Source organism: Danio aesculapii, chromosome 22 (genome assembly GCF_903798145.1).
Source record: "Danio aesculapii chromosome 22, fDanAes4.1, whole genome shotgun sequence".
NCBI lineage: Eukaryota > Metazoa > Chordata > Actinopteri > Cypriniformes > Danionidae > Danio > Danio aesculapii.
In genome coordinates, this window is record NC_079456.1 from 1,386,748 (window position 1) to 1,400,549 (window position 13,802).

Below are 13,802 nucleotides of genomic sequence, written 5' to 3' on the forward strand. Positions count from 1 at the left end.
AGTTTCAATACTTAATGTGGCATAAATGAATGTATATTATTAAAAAGCAAAGAATAGAAACCTATTTGGTCCCATTTACAATAAGGTTTCATTAGTTAATGTATTTACTAACCTGAACTAAGTATGAACAATACTTCTACAGCATTTATTAATCATAATTCAACATTTACTTGAAATCCAAATTCATACTTGTTAGCATGAACCAACTTTATTTCATTAATGTTAACTAAGATCAGTGAACAGTAATAAAGGTATTGTTCATTGTTAGTAAATACATTATTACAACCAGATAGTAAAACATTACCACATATCTGCAGTTTCCAGCAACAAACTTTCAGCATATATCATGACATAATTTCAAGCATTGTGTAGAAGTTGTATGAATGTTGTTTAAAAGTTAGTAAGAAGTTTGAGAGCTTCTGCACAGTCTGTACAGTGTTTCTGTCTTGAACCCTGTGTGTTGCTGCCCTCTGCTGGAGAATCACAGTCTGTCAATGTACATTTCTAGAACATGAAACATCTCGGCAGTTTCCAGCAACAAATGTTCAGCATATCTTACATCAAGAACAGTCAAACAGCTGCAGTCAAACGCCTGACGATTTATAACATGATTTCAAGCATTGTGTAAAGGTTGTATGAATGTTATTATGAATTTTGAGCATTTCTCCACAGTGAGTCCAGTGTTTTTTATGTTTAACCCTGTGTTTTGCTGGAGAATCTCAGTTTTTTTTGTCCAGTTGTGGTCATCAGATGCTCCCGGTCAGCAGTGGGGACGTCTCGGTCGGTCCTCGTGCAGAAACGGGCCGGTAATGCTGCGATTCGTACAGATGGTTGCTCTGAAGCTCGGCTGAAGCACGCAGGTTGATCTTCTGCACGTATAGACAGGTTTGAGAGGCGTTCAGTGGGTTAAATTTCATCATATTTCAGGCAATGTACACATGTACACAGGTATTTTTATAAACTGAGTTTTCCCCGCCTTTAAAAAAATCTGTCCACATGAAAACACACTGTGACGCATTTGTGCAAGTACATAGATTACAAGCAAAGACTATAGATATACTTGACAGAGACGTTGACACAAGTCAATGCAACATGAGAACAGAGGACATGATCAGAAAGGAGAAAACAGTGCACACTTTTGGAGTTTTAACTACTTTCAGTTTTTTCCACTCATGTGTTGACTTTCACTCTCACTTTTTACTCTCTAGTTTTCACTTTCACTCACTTTTTCTACACTTTCACTTAATCACTTACGTTTTTACTTTTACCTTTCACTCTGACATTTCACTTTCACTTTCTCTATTGCTTTTACACTGTTACTTATACACATCACTTTTAACTTTCCCTTATTTACTATCACTTTCACTTTTTCATTTACACTCATCTTTTACTTTAACTTATTCACAATAACTTTTACTTTTTTACATTCTCATTCACTATCACTTTCCTTTTTTCACTTTCACTTTTTCACCCTCACTCACTCTTTCACTATCACTTTCCTTTTTTCACTTTCACTTTTTCACCCTCACTATCACTTTCCTTTTTTCACTTTCACTTTTTCACCCTCACTCACTCTTTCACTATCACTTTCCTTTTTTCACTTTCACTTTTTCACCCTCACTCACTCTTTCACTATCACTTTTTTTTTTTTCACTTTCACTTTTTCACCCTCACTCACTCTTTCACTATCACTTTCCTTTTTTCACTTTCACTTTTTCACCCTCACTCACTCTTTCACTATCACTTTCCTTTTTTCACTTTCACTTTTTCACCCTCACTCACTCTTTCACTATCACTTTCACTCACTTTCACTCTAGCGCTTTTTACTTTTCCCTCACCTTTTCACTTTCATTTACACTCACATTTCACTTTAACTTATTCACTATAACTAACTTTTTTACATCCTCATTCACTATCACTTTCCTTTTTCCACTCTCACTCACTCTTTCACTGTCACTTTCACTCATTTTCCACTCACTTTCACTCTATCACTTTTTTACTTTCACTTATTTACTATCACTTTCACTTTTTCATTTACACTCACATTTAACTTTAACTTATTCACTATAACTTACTTTTTTACATTCTCATTCACTATCACTTTTTCCACTATCACTTTAACTTTTTCATTTTCACTCTTTCACTATCACTTTTTTACTCACTCACTCACTATCACTTTCACTCACTTTTCCACTCACTTTCACTCTCACTTTTTTACTTTTCCCTCAGCTTTTCACTTTCACCTATTCAATATCACTTTTTCCACTTTCATTATCACTTTTTCACTCTCATTCACTTTCTCGATCACATTTTACTTTTCCCTCACCTTTTCACTTTCACTAATTTACTATCACTTTCACTTTTTCATTTACCCTCACTTTTCACTATAACTTTTAATTTTTTACATTCTCATTCACTATCACTTTTTCTACTTTCACTTGCTCATTCACTATCACTTTCCTTTTTTCTCTTTCACCATCACCTTTACACTCTCTTTCATTGTTACTTTCCTTTTTTCTCTTTCACGATCACCTTTTCACTCTCTTTCATTGTTACTTTCCTTTTTTCTCTTTCACGGTCAATTTTTGACTCTCAATCACTCTTTCACTATCACTTTTCACTCTCACTCACTCTTTCACTATCACTCTTTCACTATCACTTTTTTACTTTTCCCTCACCTTTTCACTTTCATTTATTCACAATCACTTTTCCTTATTTAAAATCACTTTTTCCCTTTCATTCACTTTTTCCACCCACTTTCACTTTCTCTACCACTTTTAACTTTTCCTCACCTTTTCACTTTCACTTATTCACTCTCACTTTTTCCACTTTTACTTATTCACAATCCCTTTTTCACTTTCACCTTCACATGCTGTCGTCATAAAGCGCAAAAAAAAAATCTGGTTGCTGTGTCGACAGGACCACATTGTACCTAGAATTACAGAAAATCTTCACCCAAGTTTTAGTTTGTCACCTGATACTGTGTTTTCGTGTGGACAATCCACATATAAAAAGAAACTGTGGTTTTGAAAATCCCAGTGTTCATGTGGACAGGGTCGTAGCCTCTTTACCTTAAAGTCTCGTATGTAGGTGAGGAAGAAGCTGATGAAGGACAGCGCGAGGGACCATTCAGAGATGGTGCTCACGATATGAGCCGTGAAACCCTGAAAAACAGTGCAATCAGAGAGTCGCTCGATGCTAATTCAGCTTGCCGTTGAATTGTAGCACTCACGGGTTCTCCAGGCGTCCAGTGCAGCTTCTTGTTGACCTCCACCCCAGGTAGAGTGCTGTACATGATCACAGATGACACAAACACTGAGCCTGTTCAGGAAAATGCAGTTTGAATGCTAAATGCTAATCGCTAATAATAAACGTTTCCCTCCCGTTTTCTGCATTTGAGCACTGCAGGCCATGGAAAATGTACTTAAAGTTGTTTCTGATCATTGACTTATCTAAGACGGTAATCGTTAGCGATGCTACTTGGAATGTATGCGGATATTGTTGAGTATTGAGATTACAATGTGTTGCGATATCATTACCATTGAGAAATATTATCTATATTTCTTCAATAGCTTATTTGTGTAATGCTCATACTAAAATAAACGGGTAATTTATATTTTTACGTTTTAATTACATTTTATTAGAGCAAAAATGACGTCAAAGTGCTAACATTTAGTTTACTAAAAAACCTGGGCAGATATTCTGACTCTGATTCATCTCATCTCGACTCCTCCCACTAGTGAGTCCTCCCATTTTCAGCTCTAGGTTCACCATTGGGCCGCTCCAGCCAATAGCAGAACATCGGCTACTAAGGGGGCAGGGCTAAATGTAGTTCGGCAACATTTGTATGGCCAGATCTGTGTTAAACAACCTATGCGACCACAAATGCTCAGCACATAATATAAATTTTAATTAATCGCACCTCTCTGCGATACAGATATAGAGTATACTATCACTGCAGTGAATATATTTTGATTAGCACAATAACTACATTTTCTTACACTAAAACATACAACTTTACTCTCAAATCCAGAATTTTGACTCCTAGTGTAAATTTTATTTAATCGGACCTCTCAGCGATACGAATATTGCATATACTATTACCACAATACAATATATTTTTAAATGATCACAATAACTACATATTTTTGCAATAAACATATGTGATTTTACTCTTAAATCCAGAATTTAATTAAATTCACAGTGGAAATACTTGTATTGATAAATTTCACCCATTTTTGTGTATTGTCTGTACAGAAATTGCCAATAATATTATCGCAATGATGATAATTATTTGATATATATCGTGAAGCCCTAGTAATAACTGCCATCTGCTTTAGTATATGAAAAATTACAAATGTTTTTTGCTACATTATTTATTAAAATGAATAAAATGTTAGCAGTTATCATCAGGATTGATGCTAGTAAACGGATGTGTGATAGAAATATTGAAGCGATGGTTACAATATTTAATTGATGCACAACAAAGTTTAAAATATGAGACCAATGTAGACATTAAAATACAATACTTTTACCAAAATACGATAATTAGATAGACATTGAGACCTCTATGGACCCTGTGACCTTTTAAATTTGACAATTTTACATTTTAAGTGAATCAGTGTGCAGTTCCTAAGTTTGCCAGCATGCATTAAGTAAAGGATACTGCTGATGATGCTGCTGAGGGTCCAGATACCAACACTCAGCCGCGTCCAGAACATGGTTTTGCTGTGGATATGAGGCTGCATGAGGTACGACAGAGCCGTCTGAATGAAAACGTAGAGAGCGCCGATACCAAACGTCAAAATGGCGCCCACCAGGTGCATGGAGAACAGAGTGGTTTTCTGCAAAAAAAAATGCAACATATAAAATCGGATCGTGAAAATTGTCAAAACTTTGGTGCCAAATAATGCATCAAAGCACACCCACAATGCAACAAGACTCCACCCCTTTTTGATATCACCACTTTAGTTACTAGACACGCCCCTTACTGCTGATTGGCTGCAGGCATGTTTTAGGACACTGTGGTCAAATGCAGTTTTTAGATATTGTTTATTGCCGAACAATCGTGTTTGTGATTAAACTTAGTGCAATAAAATTTACATTTAAACGAGCTGCTTCTGATTTGATTTTTAGGACGTGAATATTCACTATCATCAGTGCGACGAATTCACTGCGAAGAAACTAGCGGACCAATAACATTTGAAATGTGAATTAATTTGTTAATTGACAATAGTTATCAGAGGAATTTTTTGTATTTCGTGTTTATTAAAATCAATCTGAACTACTAGAAACGTGATTGAAATTAATGAAATTGTAAATAAAGTTTCATCACGCATTCCTCTTAATATAAAAGTGTGCGAAACTCCGAGCAAACTTTCAGTGTTTGTCTGAATTCAAATTATTTATTGTGGAAGTTTGTGACAATTATTTTAATTTAAATAGATAGACGACTGTTAACGTTCAAACTTTCTTGTTTCATCAATGTATAAGAAAATTTGATATATCTTTCGACCAAACATTCATGTTGTCAAAAAAAAACAACAACACTCAGACCAAAATTTGCATACGTACCTGGAAGTTAGCGACGACACATGCCGAATGAGCTGCAGCAGCCAAAACAAACCCGACCACGTTGAGCCGGTTCAGACGAGTGTCGTCCACATCCGCCAGAGCCTGTAGCTGCTTATAGCGCACATACATCGTGGCGACACCTGCAGGAAAACACAACAGTCAACACAGAAGCCGGAGCCTCCCTACATCACATACAGTTGATGATCATTTCACAAAGAAGTCCTATATTGGTTTTTAGACATCAAAATGTCATGTTTACTTAACGGTGTTAGTCGTTTCTGCGAATAGTTCGTGAAATTAGCTAGTTTTTGGAGAAAGTTAATTCTGCACCAATTTCTGTATGTGTACACAATGCAGACGATTCATTCATTTATTTTCCTTCACTTTAGTCCCTTATTTATAACCGCCAACTATTCCAGCATATGTTTTACACAGCGGATGCCCTTCCAGCCGCAACACAGTACTGGGAAACACCCATACACTCTCATTCTCTCACACACTACGGCCAATTTCTTTAATCAATTCTCTTATAGCGCATGTGTTTGGACTGTGGGGGAAACCGGAGCACCCGTACGAAACCCACACCAACACAGAGAGAACATGCAAACTCCACATACAAATGCCAACTGACCCAGCACTCGGCACTCAAACCAGCGACTTTCTTGCTGTGAGGTAACAGTGCTAACCACTGAGCCACCAAATGCAGATGATCATAAATTTGACATATTTTAGTGTGTATTAAAAATACTACACACCCCTTCACATACTGTTTAGCATTAGCATGTAGCTAGATGCATAAAGCAATTAAAAATAGATTTACACAACACTAGGTAAAAATGAGAACAAAAATGTACGTTAAATAGCTATGTTTATGTTCAATAGCTATGTGTATGTTCAGTAGCTATGTTTATGTTCAATAGCTATGTTTATGTTCAATAGCTATGTTTACGTTCAATAGCTATGTTTACGTTCAATAGCTATGTTTACGTTTAATAGCTATGTTTACGTTCAATAGCTATGTTTACGTTCAGTAGCTATGTTTACGTTCAGTAGCTATGTTTACGTTCAATAGCTATGTTTACGTTCAGTAGCTATGTTTACGTTCAATAGCTATGTTTACGTTCAGTAGCTATGTTTACGTTCAATAGCTATGTTTACGTTCAATAGCTATGTTTACGTTCAGTAGCTATGTTTACGTTCAGTAGCTATGTTTACGTTCAATAGCTATGTTTACATTCAATAGCTATGTTTACGTTCAATAGCTATGTTTACGTTCAGTAGCTATGTTTACGTTCAGTAGCTATGTTTACGTTCAATAGCTATGTTTACGTTCAATAGCTATGTTTATGTTCAGTAGCTATGTTTACGTTCAATAGCTATGTTTACGTTCAATAGCTATGTTTACGTTCAATAGCTATGTTTACGTTCAATAGCTATGTTTACGTTCAATAGCTATGTTTACGTTCAATAGCTATGTTTATGTTCAATAGCTATGTTTCCAGCGTAAAACTGGAATATTGCATCAAACTCTTCGATTAAAACAGTGATTTCATGCATTGAGTCAAAAACAAAATCGTCACTTCCTGATTAACTGCCGCCATTTATATATTATATATATTTATAAATAGAGTTTGCTGCAGTACGAGAAGCCACTATGCATCTTTTTTTAGATTAGATTAGATTCAACTTTATTCTTATTACACATGTACAAGGCAACGAAATGCAGTTTAGGTCTAATCAGGAGCGGTAATAGGAGCGATCGCTATGGCCTGACTGAATATGCGGATATGTTTTGCTATTTCTGCGCAGAATTCTGTAGAAAATCTGCGGATTTATGCAGGATTATGATTTTGGTAATCAAAAAATTTAATATATGAAATAAAGAATAATGCTGTTTTAACTTTTATTTAATGTCTACAGTGCAAATCCAATTAGATCCACGTATTTGGTAAACAAAGCAAGTCTCATATAATATCTGCTAAAATACAGAAAATATTAATGTAGAAACTATATTGTAAATAAATCATATGAACAATTTCATATTAGTCAATAATATTACTGAAATTTAAAACCTGAATAAACATCACACATTTCCACGAGTAAGTAAATAGACCCAATGATGGGCCAAAAATCTGCGGATTTCTGCGTGCTCAGATTCCGTGTGCGCCTAGCGATCGCCCAGGGCAGCATCTTGCTGGGGGTGGCATGGGGAGACAGTGCTAATAACAAAAGTGCCCCAGTAAAAGCTTCGAAATGAGATCTACTTTATGCAGGTGTATTAGTGGTTATCCCAGAATAAAGATGTCAGGGGCTTTTCCAACACAATCTCACGGCAATTCGTAACTCTTTGATTTGGTGGCTAATTCATGAATTCGTACGATCTAATTCATACAATTTAGTACGATTGGCTCATCCCCCAATGACAATTGGGGTTAGGTGCCACGCCTCTTTTTTAAAATCGTACAATTTCGTACGACTGAACTCGTACGAATTCATACGAATTAGCCACTAAACTGACAAAACGTAAAAAATACTTGCGTTTTCTCGTGAGATCAGGCTGGCTATTTACATTTGGCGTCTTTTGCACGCACAAGTTTGTTATTCTTTATGTACGACCGAAACAACGCTGGTAAAGAAAAAATTGACGAATGTGCGCAGAAAGCCATTCCCGCGCCCCTCACACGCGCTGATGCTGATCCTGGTAGTTTATGCATGCTGATATGCGTCAACATGCAATTCGACAAAACTAAAGTTTACATGATGATGTCACTTTGACTGAGCATGGCTATGAAGCAGAAAGGAGAATAATGAGTCAGGGAGGTACTAACATTAATTCTCGCCCATGAGTCGAGTCTAAGACCAGATAATTCTATAAAACAGATTTTTTTGTTTTCTTTAGAACTGTCATAATCATTATTGATGCAAAAGTCTGGAATATTACTCCAGTGGTGTCTTTACATTGCTTTTCACTTACATTTAGCATTGATTTCTGTTTATTTAGAATAATAATTGTATAATAAAAGTAATAATAATAACTAATAAAACAAATTGCTGTATTTATTGTAAATCAATACATATATTTAAATGTATTTCTAATAATTATTTTATTATATATATATATATATATATATATATATAATATATATATATATATATTTATATTTGAATATTTAAAATATATATAAAGTCAAACACATAGTGTCTTTATTTCTGGGGGATGGAGAGGGGGATGTTTGGGGTGGTTTCGCCCAGGGTGTCATTTAAACTAGAACAGCCACTGACCAGGAGTGCAATATATCCAGCAAGTAAAGAATACAGGCATAAGTTATAGAAAACTATGGATAATATTTACAGATGGATGTACTATGAATATTATATTCAGGTTGATTTGTCTATGAAAGAGATTTACAATAGATGAATATATGTACAGGCTGCTATTGATAATCAGAAGAATGCATATAGATATGAACAATTACGAATGTATATGTACAGTGGGTGTACAATTCAAGATGAGTTAGTGCGATGTAGAGCGATGACTGTGCAATTTAATTGTGCAAATATTTTCTAATATAGTAAATAGAAGTATTTTTAATTCACATTTAAAAAAACATGCGCATCTTGGCATTTCCAATAAGCATTTATTTTATTCGGTATTCTAAAACGCTCATAAAATGGGTGGATGGAAAATTGCAACTGGCGACAAACAAAAACAACTAAAAAGCACGCCAGGCCAGTAGATGGCGCTGTGAGTTCTCTTGTTTCCACATTTAGAGTCAGGGGTCATATGAGGTGTCGGAGGTCAGTGTGAGGTCAGAGGTCACAGTACCTAGGAACGCTGACACATTGAGCATGACTCCAAACACGCATCTCTCCGGCGCGACCGTCCCGGTGTCACTGTAAGTAGGCAATTCCAGCGTTATGGATGTGCAGTAAAACTCAACACATAAATTAACAGAGAAGGTAAATGTTGACATTATATTGAAACATCTGTTTATAAACTACTAACCACAGAGTTTTGGCATCAGAAAAATCAATCTGTAAACATGTTTCATATTTTAATGAGGCAAATAAAGATGTGTTAAAGATCTGACCAGTTTACAGTAATACAACGTACTTTGTAGACATGTATGACTGATTTCATTTTATTTTACATTTTTACTTGGTTATGGATGTCGGATGTGAAATTGGCACTTGTGTGACTTTGCTCAATCAAATATAATGGTTTAAAACACTGACAGAGACATTCAATACTGTAAAATACCCAATAATCTAGAAAGGGTTACGCTATTCTGCTGAAAACTTAATTTAGCAAGGTTGACATGTACATGGAATTGCTCAAGTACAACACAAGACCCAGTCAGAGGTCACATGATCAAACGCCCGCTCTCTCCTCACCTGATGTAGGGCACCAGTGGGTCGACATGTCTCAGAACAACAGCCGTGATGTAGGCGAAGATGAAGGTGGCGGCGGTCCAGACCACCAGAGCCACGGGCAGCACACACAGACCCTCCTGAAACCACCACATCACCAAACTCACCGATAAACGCTAGCAGAAACTAGCCACGCTGCTTCTGTTCACCAGATTAGAGCATCATGGGAGAATTCTGGGTGAGTTCCTGTTTCACTTCTGCTGTTGGAGAAAACCACACATTAACCCTTGTGTGCTGTTCAGATCGACTCCCCTTTGGGTATGTTGGGGACTGTTTTTGCCCCATTGACTTCCATTATAATCACATTTATTGATTGTAAAGCCATGACAGCAGATAATCATGCAGTCTTGATTGTTGTTGCTGCTTTTCCCTATTGGGATTAAGAGGGACAATGTGTCATTTTTACTGTTGATCATCAGTTGTCAGCATTAACCCTTTAGATCGGCCTGTGCTGAAGAGTTTCTGGCTTTTATATGGAGTCCAGTAGAGAAAACAGCGGATTATTTGAGTTTCTCAAATATTTCAAGATAAGTGCACAAAGGTCTCGCTCACACACACATACTCATATAACTCCACATATAAGGCAGAATCTAAGCTTTTTTGCACTGTAACAGATGATCAACAGTACAAATGACACATTGTGCCTCTTAATCCCAACAGGGAAAACCAGCAACAATCAAGAACGCATGATTATCTGCTGTCATGGCTTTACAATCAATAAATGTGATTATAATGGAAGTCAATGGGTCAAAACAGCCCCAACATAACCAAAGGGGAGTCCATCTGCCAGCAAAATATTGAGTTTTTGAACATTTTTAAAGCATTGCCCAAAATATGTCAAAATAAGAGTTGTCAGCAAAAATCTTTCCACTTGCTGAAACAGAGAAAGTTGTGGCCAAATTAAGACTTCAAGTGAATGAAAACGACCCAACAGCACACAAGAGTTAACTCTAAAGGAATTTCATACAAAACTAATGAAATATTGGGTTATCTAAAAGTCACGAGCATTATGAACATTCTTCAGGTCTTTAAAAATGTTTTCAGAACATTAGCATAACGTTATTTAAAGGTTTTTATTTGTAAATATCATGTTTGTACATCTAGTTCAAATCTTACAAGTTGTTTTCAAGCGCTTGGGGAACATTAAAGAGTAATGTTACACATATTTCTATACTTGTATTGTTTATACAATTGAGGTAAAGTTGGTTTTACATTCACACATTCAGACTTTCTCCTTAATAATATGATTCATTCTTTGCAAACTCTAAATAGCAGCCAATCACTATCAAAGTACAACATTGTTCACAGTGAATTAAATAGTCACTTTTTAGTCATACTCATGGGCGTTGCTAAGCCTATGTTAGGGCTGTATTTCTACTCAGCCCCCCTAAAACTTTTGCGATTAGCTCATAAACTGTAGACTAAATTATCACCTCAGTCCCCTTTAAATTTGATATAAAAACAGCGGACGAATTCAGCTGCTCCCCGTCTTTGTTTTTCATTTGATCAGCGAACCACCGCCGTGCAGAGTGAGAGAACAAGGAGTGTGTTTATTGATATTGTTATATCTGCTTATTTGCAGTTCTTTACTATAGATACACTTGTATCACTTGTACCCCAATGTCACGGAGGAGCAGTCGGGTTTGCCATCTACTGCTTCATCAGTGCTCACCTCATAATCACAGCTGTTTCCTCGAAAGTGGCTCTTATTGAACATTTCGCTATTTTAATTTCAAAATTAACTACCAATATAAAACAGGTTTTGTGTTAGTGCAGTGGCATTAACTATACACAGTCTTGCACAGAAAAGATTAAAACTGACAGAAGCACTTAGTGGATGTGCTCATTTTAATTATCAGAGTCACTGACAGAGATAGAGACTCATGTGTTGTCTTGTATTTAAAGAAAGTTTGTATTTATTATTGCGATTCAGATCATGAAATATGTGAATTAGCCTGTAGGTTTAAAATATATTCAATTCAATATTAATTAGAAAAGTTACAGTTTTATTAATTAATACATGGAAACAAAAAAATGCACTTAAATAGAGAAAGTGGTTTTTACTACGGTAAACAGGTGTGTTGAGCCTGTTTGGCTCATTCAGAACTCAAATGGCTATCTCTGTTTTTGCAGTACAGTGGAAACTGCTAGTTTAGCATACAACGCTACCATATTAACACTTTAACTTAATTTCTTACTATTAAATTACTACTTGGAATATTTATATATATTGTTTTGTTTTTTTACCTCAGGAGCTGAGCCCCCTAAAATGAAATCCTAAAATCGCCCCATGTCATACTTACTATATTTATATTACATTTATTTCAAAGTACCATGGTAAACAATATAGGAAGCATGTCACAAGTTGTCACTAACGAATGACAAATATAAAACCAACTTTACCGTAATGTTTATACATCTGTTATTTGCATTTCCTCTTTGATGTTAACTGCAGTTCACTGTATTCAAATCTAATCTAAATATAGTTTTAATGGGCAAAAATGTAATGTAGATTAACGTTGATATAACAACATAAAATATTAATCAATAACATTAAGAAAACGGAACATTCTGAACAATAATTAACAATTTCATAGTTTTTTCATCACAAAATACGTAAACATAAGTAAAACTTACATGTTTGTTAGATGGGGCTATAATAATGAGCTTAATATTAATATTTGAATATTTAACGGCTAAATTAAATCAAGTTTTGTTAGAGGCTTATAAAAGAACAAAATAAATCAAATGTAAGCAATGTTTCACTCTAATTTCTTTAGTTTCACTTTGTATGACTATTAAGAAACGGAGGTTAAATTGTAGTGCTGTATTATTGTTTAATTGTTTTAAATCTGTAATTAAATGTATGTCAGATGAATCTGATTTAACTGTCAACAGTGACTGTACATCAATGAAGAACAGCTTTACCTGTCAATCATCCCTCAGTCCGAACGGAAACATTTTAAATCCCTTCTGAATGACTTTATATCTCCTGTTAAGGGTTCTGTTTCATGTTTAAATGCTTATATATCCCTTTAATTCGTTTATTGCTCAAAATTATCGCTGTTGTTTCTTCCCGTTATTGTCACACATCAACTATCACCGTATACTTCCGCTCTAGATCATGAGACCCGTGGGAAAAAAAACCCGGATGTTGAGTTTTTCGGCGGGTCGCCAGCGCGGGAAAAATCCACCTCAGGTACCATAATATTGTGAATTTCGGGATATGTAACCATTCAGATTGAAATTCTTAACAAAATCTAAATTCCCGTTTAATGATCGAAATATAGTGTCAAAAATGTAAAACAAATAGACATACTTCACTTGAAGTGTTAGTTTACAGTTAGTAAAGGTACGTTTAAAATATTTGGATATTCATGCTACAAAAAAGGTTATAACTACAAATAAATAAATAAATAAATAATATATATATATATATAATATATATTATATATATATATAATATTATATATTATATATATTATATATATATATATATATATATATTATTCGTTTCCATTCTAGCTATATGACTACATTGTAGGTGATTCTTATTACATTTGTGGCCTATATGTACGCCTACATCATTGTGAATTTTGGCAGGTAAACTTTTGCTACAGACTAAAACTGAGCAAAAAATAATAATAACACCAGTTATCATAAATATAGCAATCTTTATTTTACAAGTGCTTTTATTCAAAAATCAGAACAATGTTACAATCATACCAACAGTTTGTTATGAGTAATAAAGGCGGTTTACATCACTGAAAATATTTACTGTATGAATAAGTCTTCAG

General features: G+C 35.0%; 1 protein-coding gene across 1 annotated transcript; it reads right to left on the bottom strand.

Annotated features, from left to right (window-relative positions):
• Position 1: 1 nt before the first annotated feature.
• LOC130215998 (DNA damage-regulated autophagy modulator protein 2-like) lies at positions 2–13,024 on the bottom strand. Its single transcript, XM_056447873.1, has 8 exons — positions 12,934–13,024; positions 9,970–10,202; positions 9,401–9,468; positions 5,575–5,714; positions 4,667–4,844; positions 3,233–3,315; positions 3,072–3,164; positions 2–869 (listed from the first exon to the last, which is right to left on the bottom strand). The coding sequence occupies exons 2-8, from the start codon at positions 10,098–10,100 to the stop codon at positions 747–749; spliced, it is 816 nt and encodes a 271-aa protein (XP_056303848.1). The 5' UTR covers positions 10,101–10,202; positions 12,934–13,024; the 3' UTR covers positions 2–746.
• Between the last annotated feature and the right edge of the window lie 778 nt (positions 13,025–13,802).

Bases quoted from the DNA above. Each gene is read 5' to 3' on its own strand.
- LOC130215998 (XM_056447873.1), bottom strand. From the start codon at position 10,100: ATGTGGTGGTTTCAGGAGGGTCTGTGTGTGCTGCCCGTGGCTCTGGTG. The intron at 9,469-9,969 runs GTGAGGAGAGAG...GCCTACTTACAG, and splicing joins CCACTGGTGCCCTACATCAG to TGACACCGGGACGGTCGCGC. The intron at 3,165-3,232 runs GTGAGTGCTACA...ACTGTTTTTCAG, and splicing joins ACTGGACGCCTGGAGAACCC to GGTTTCACGGCTCATATCGT.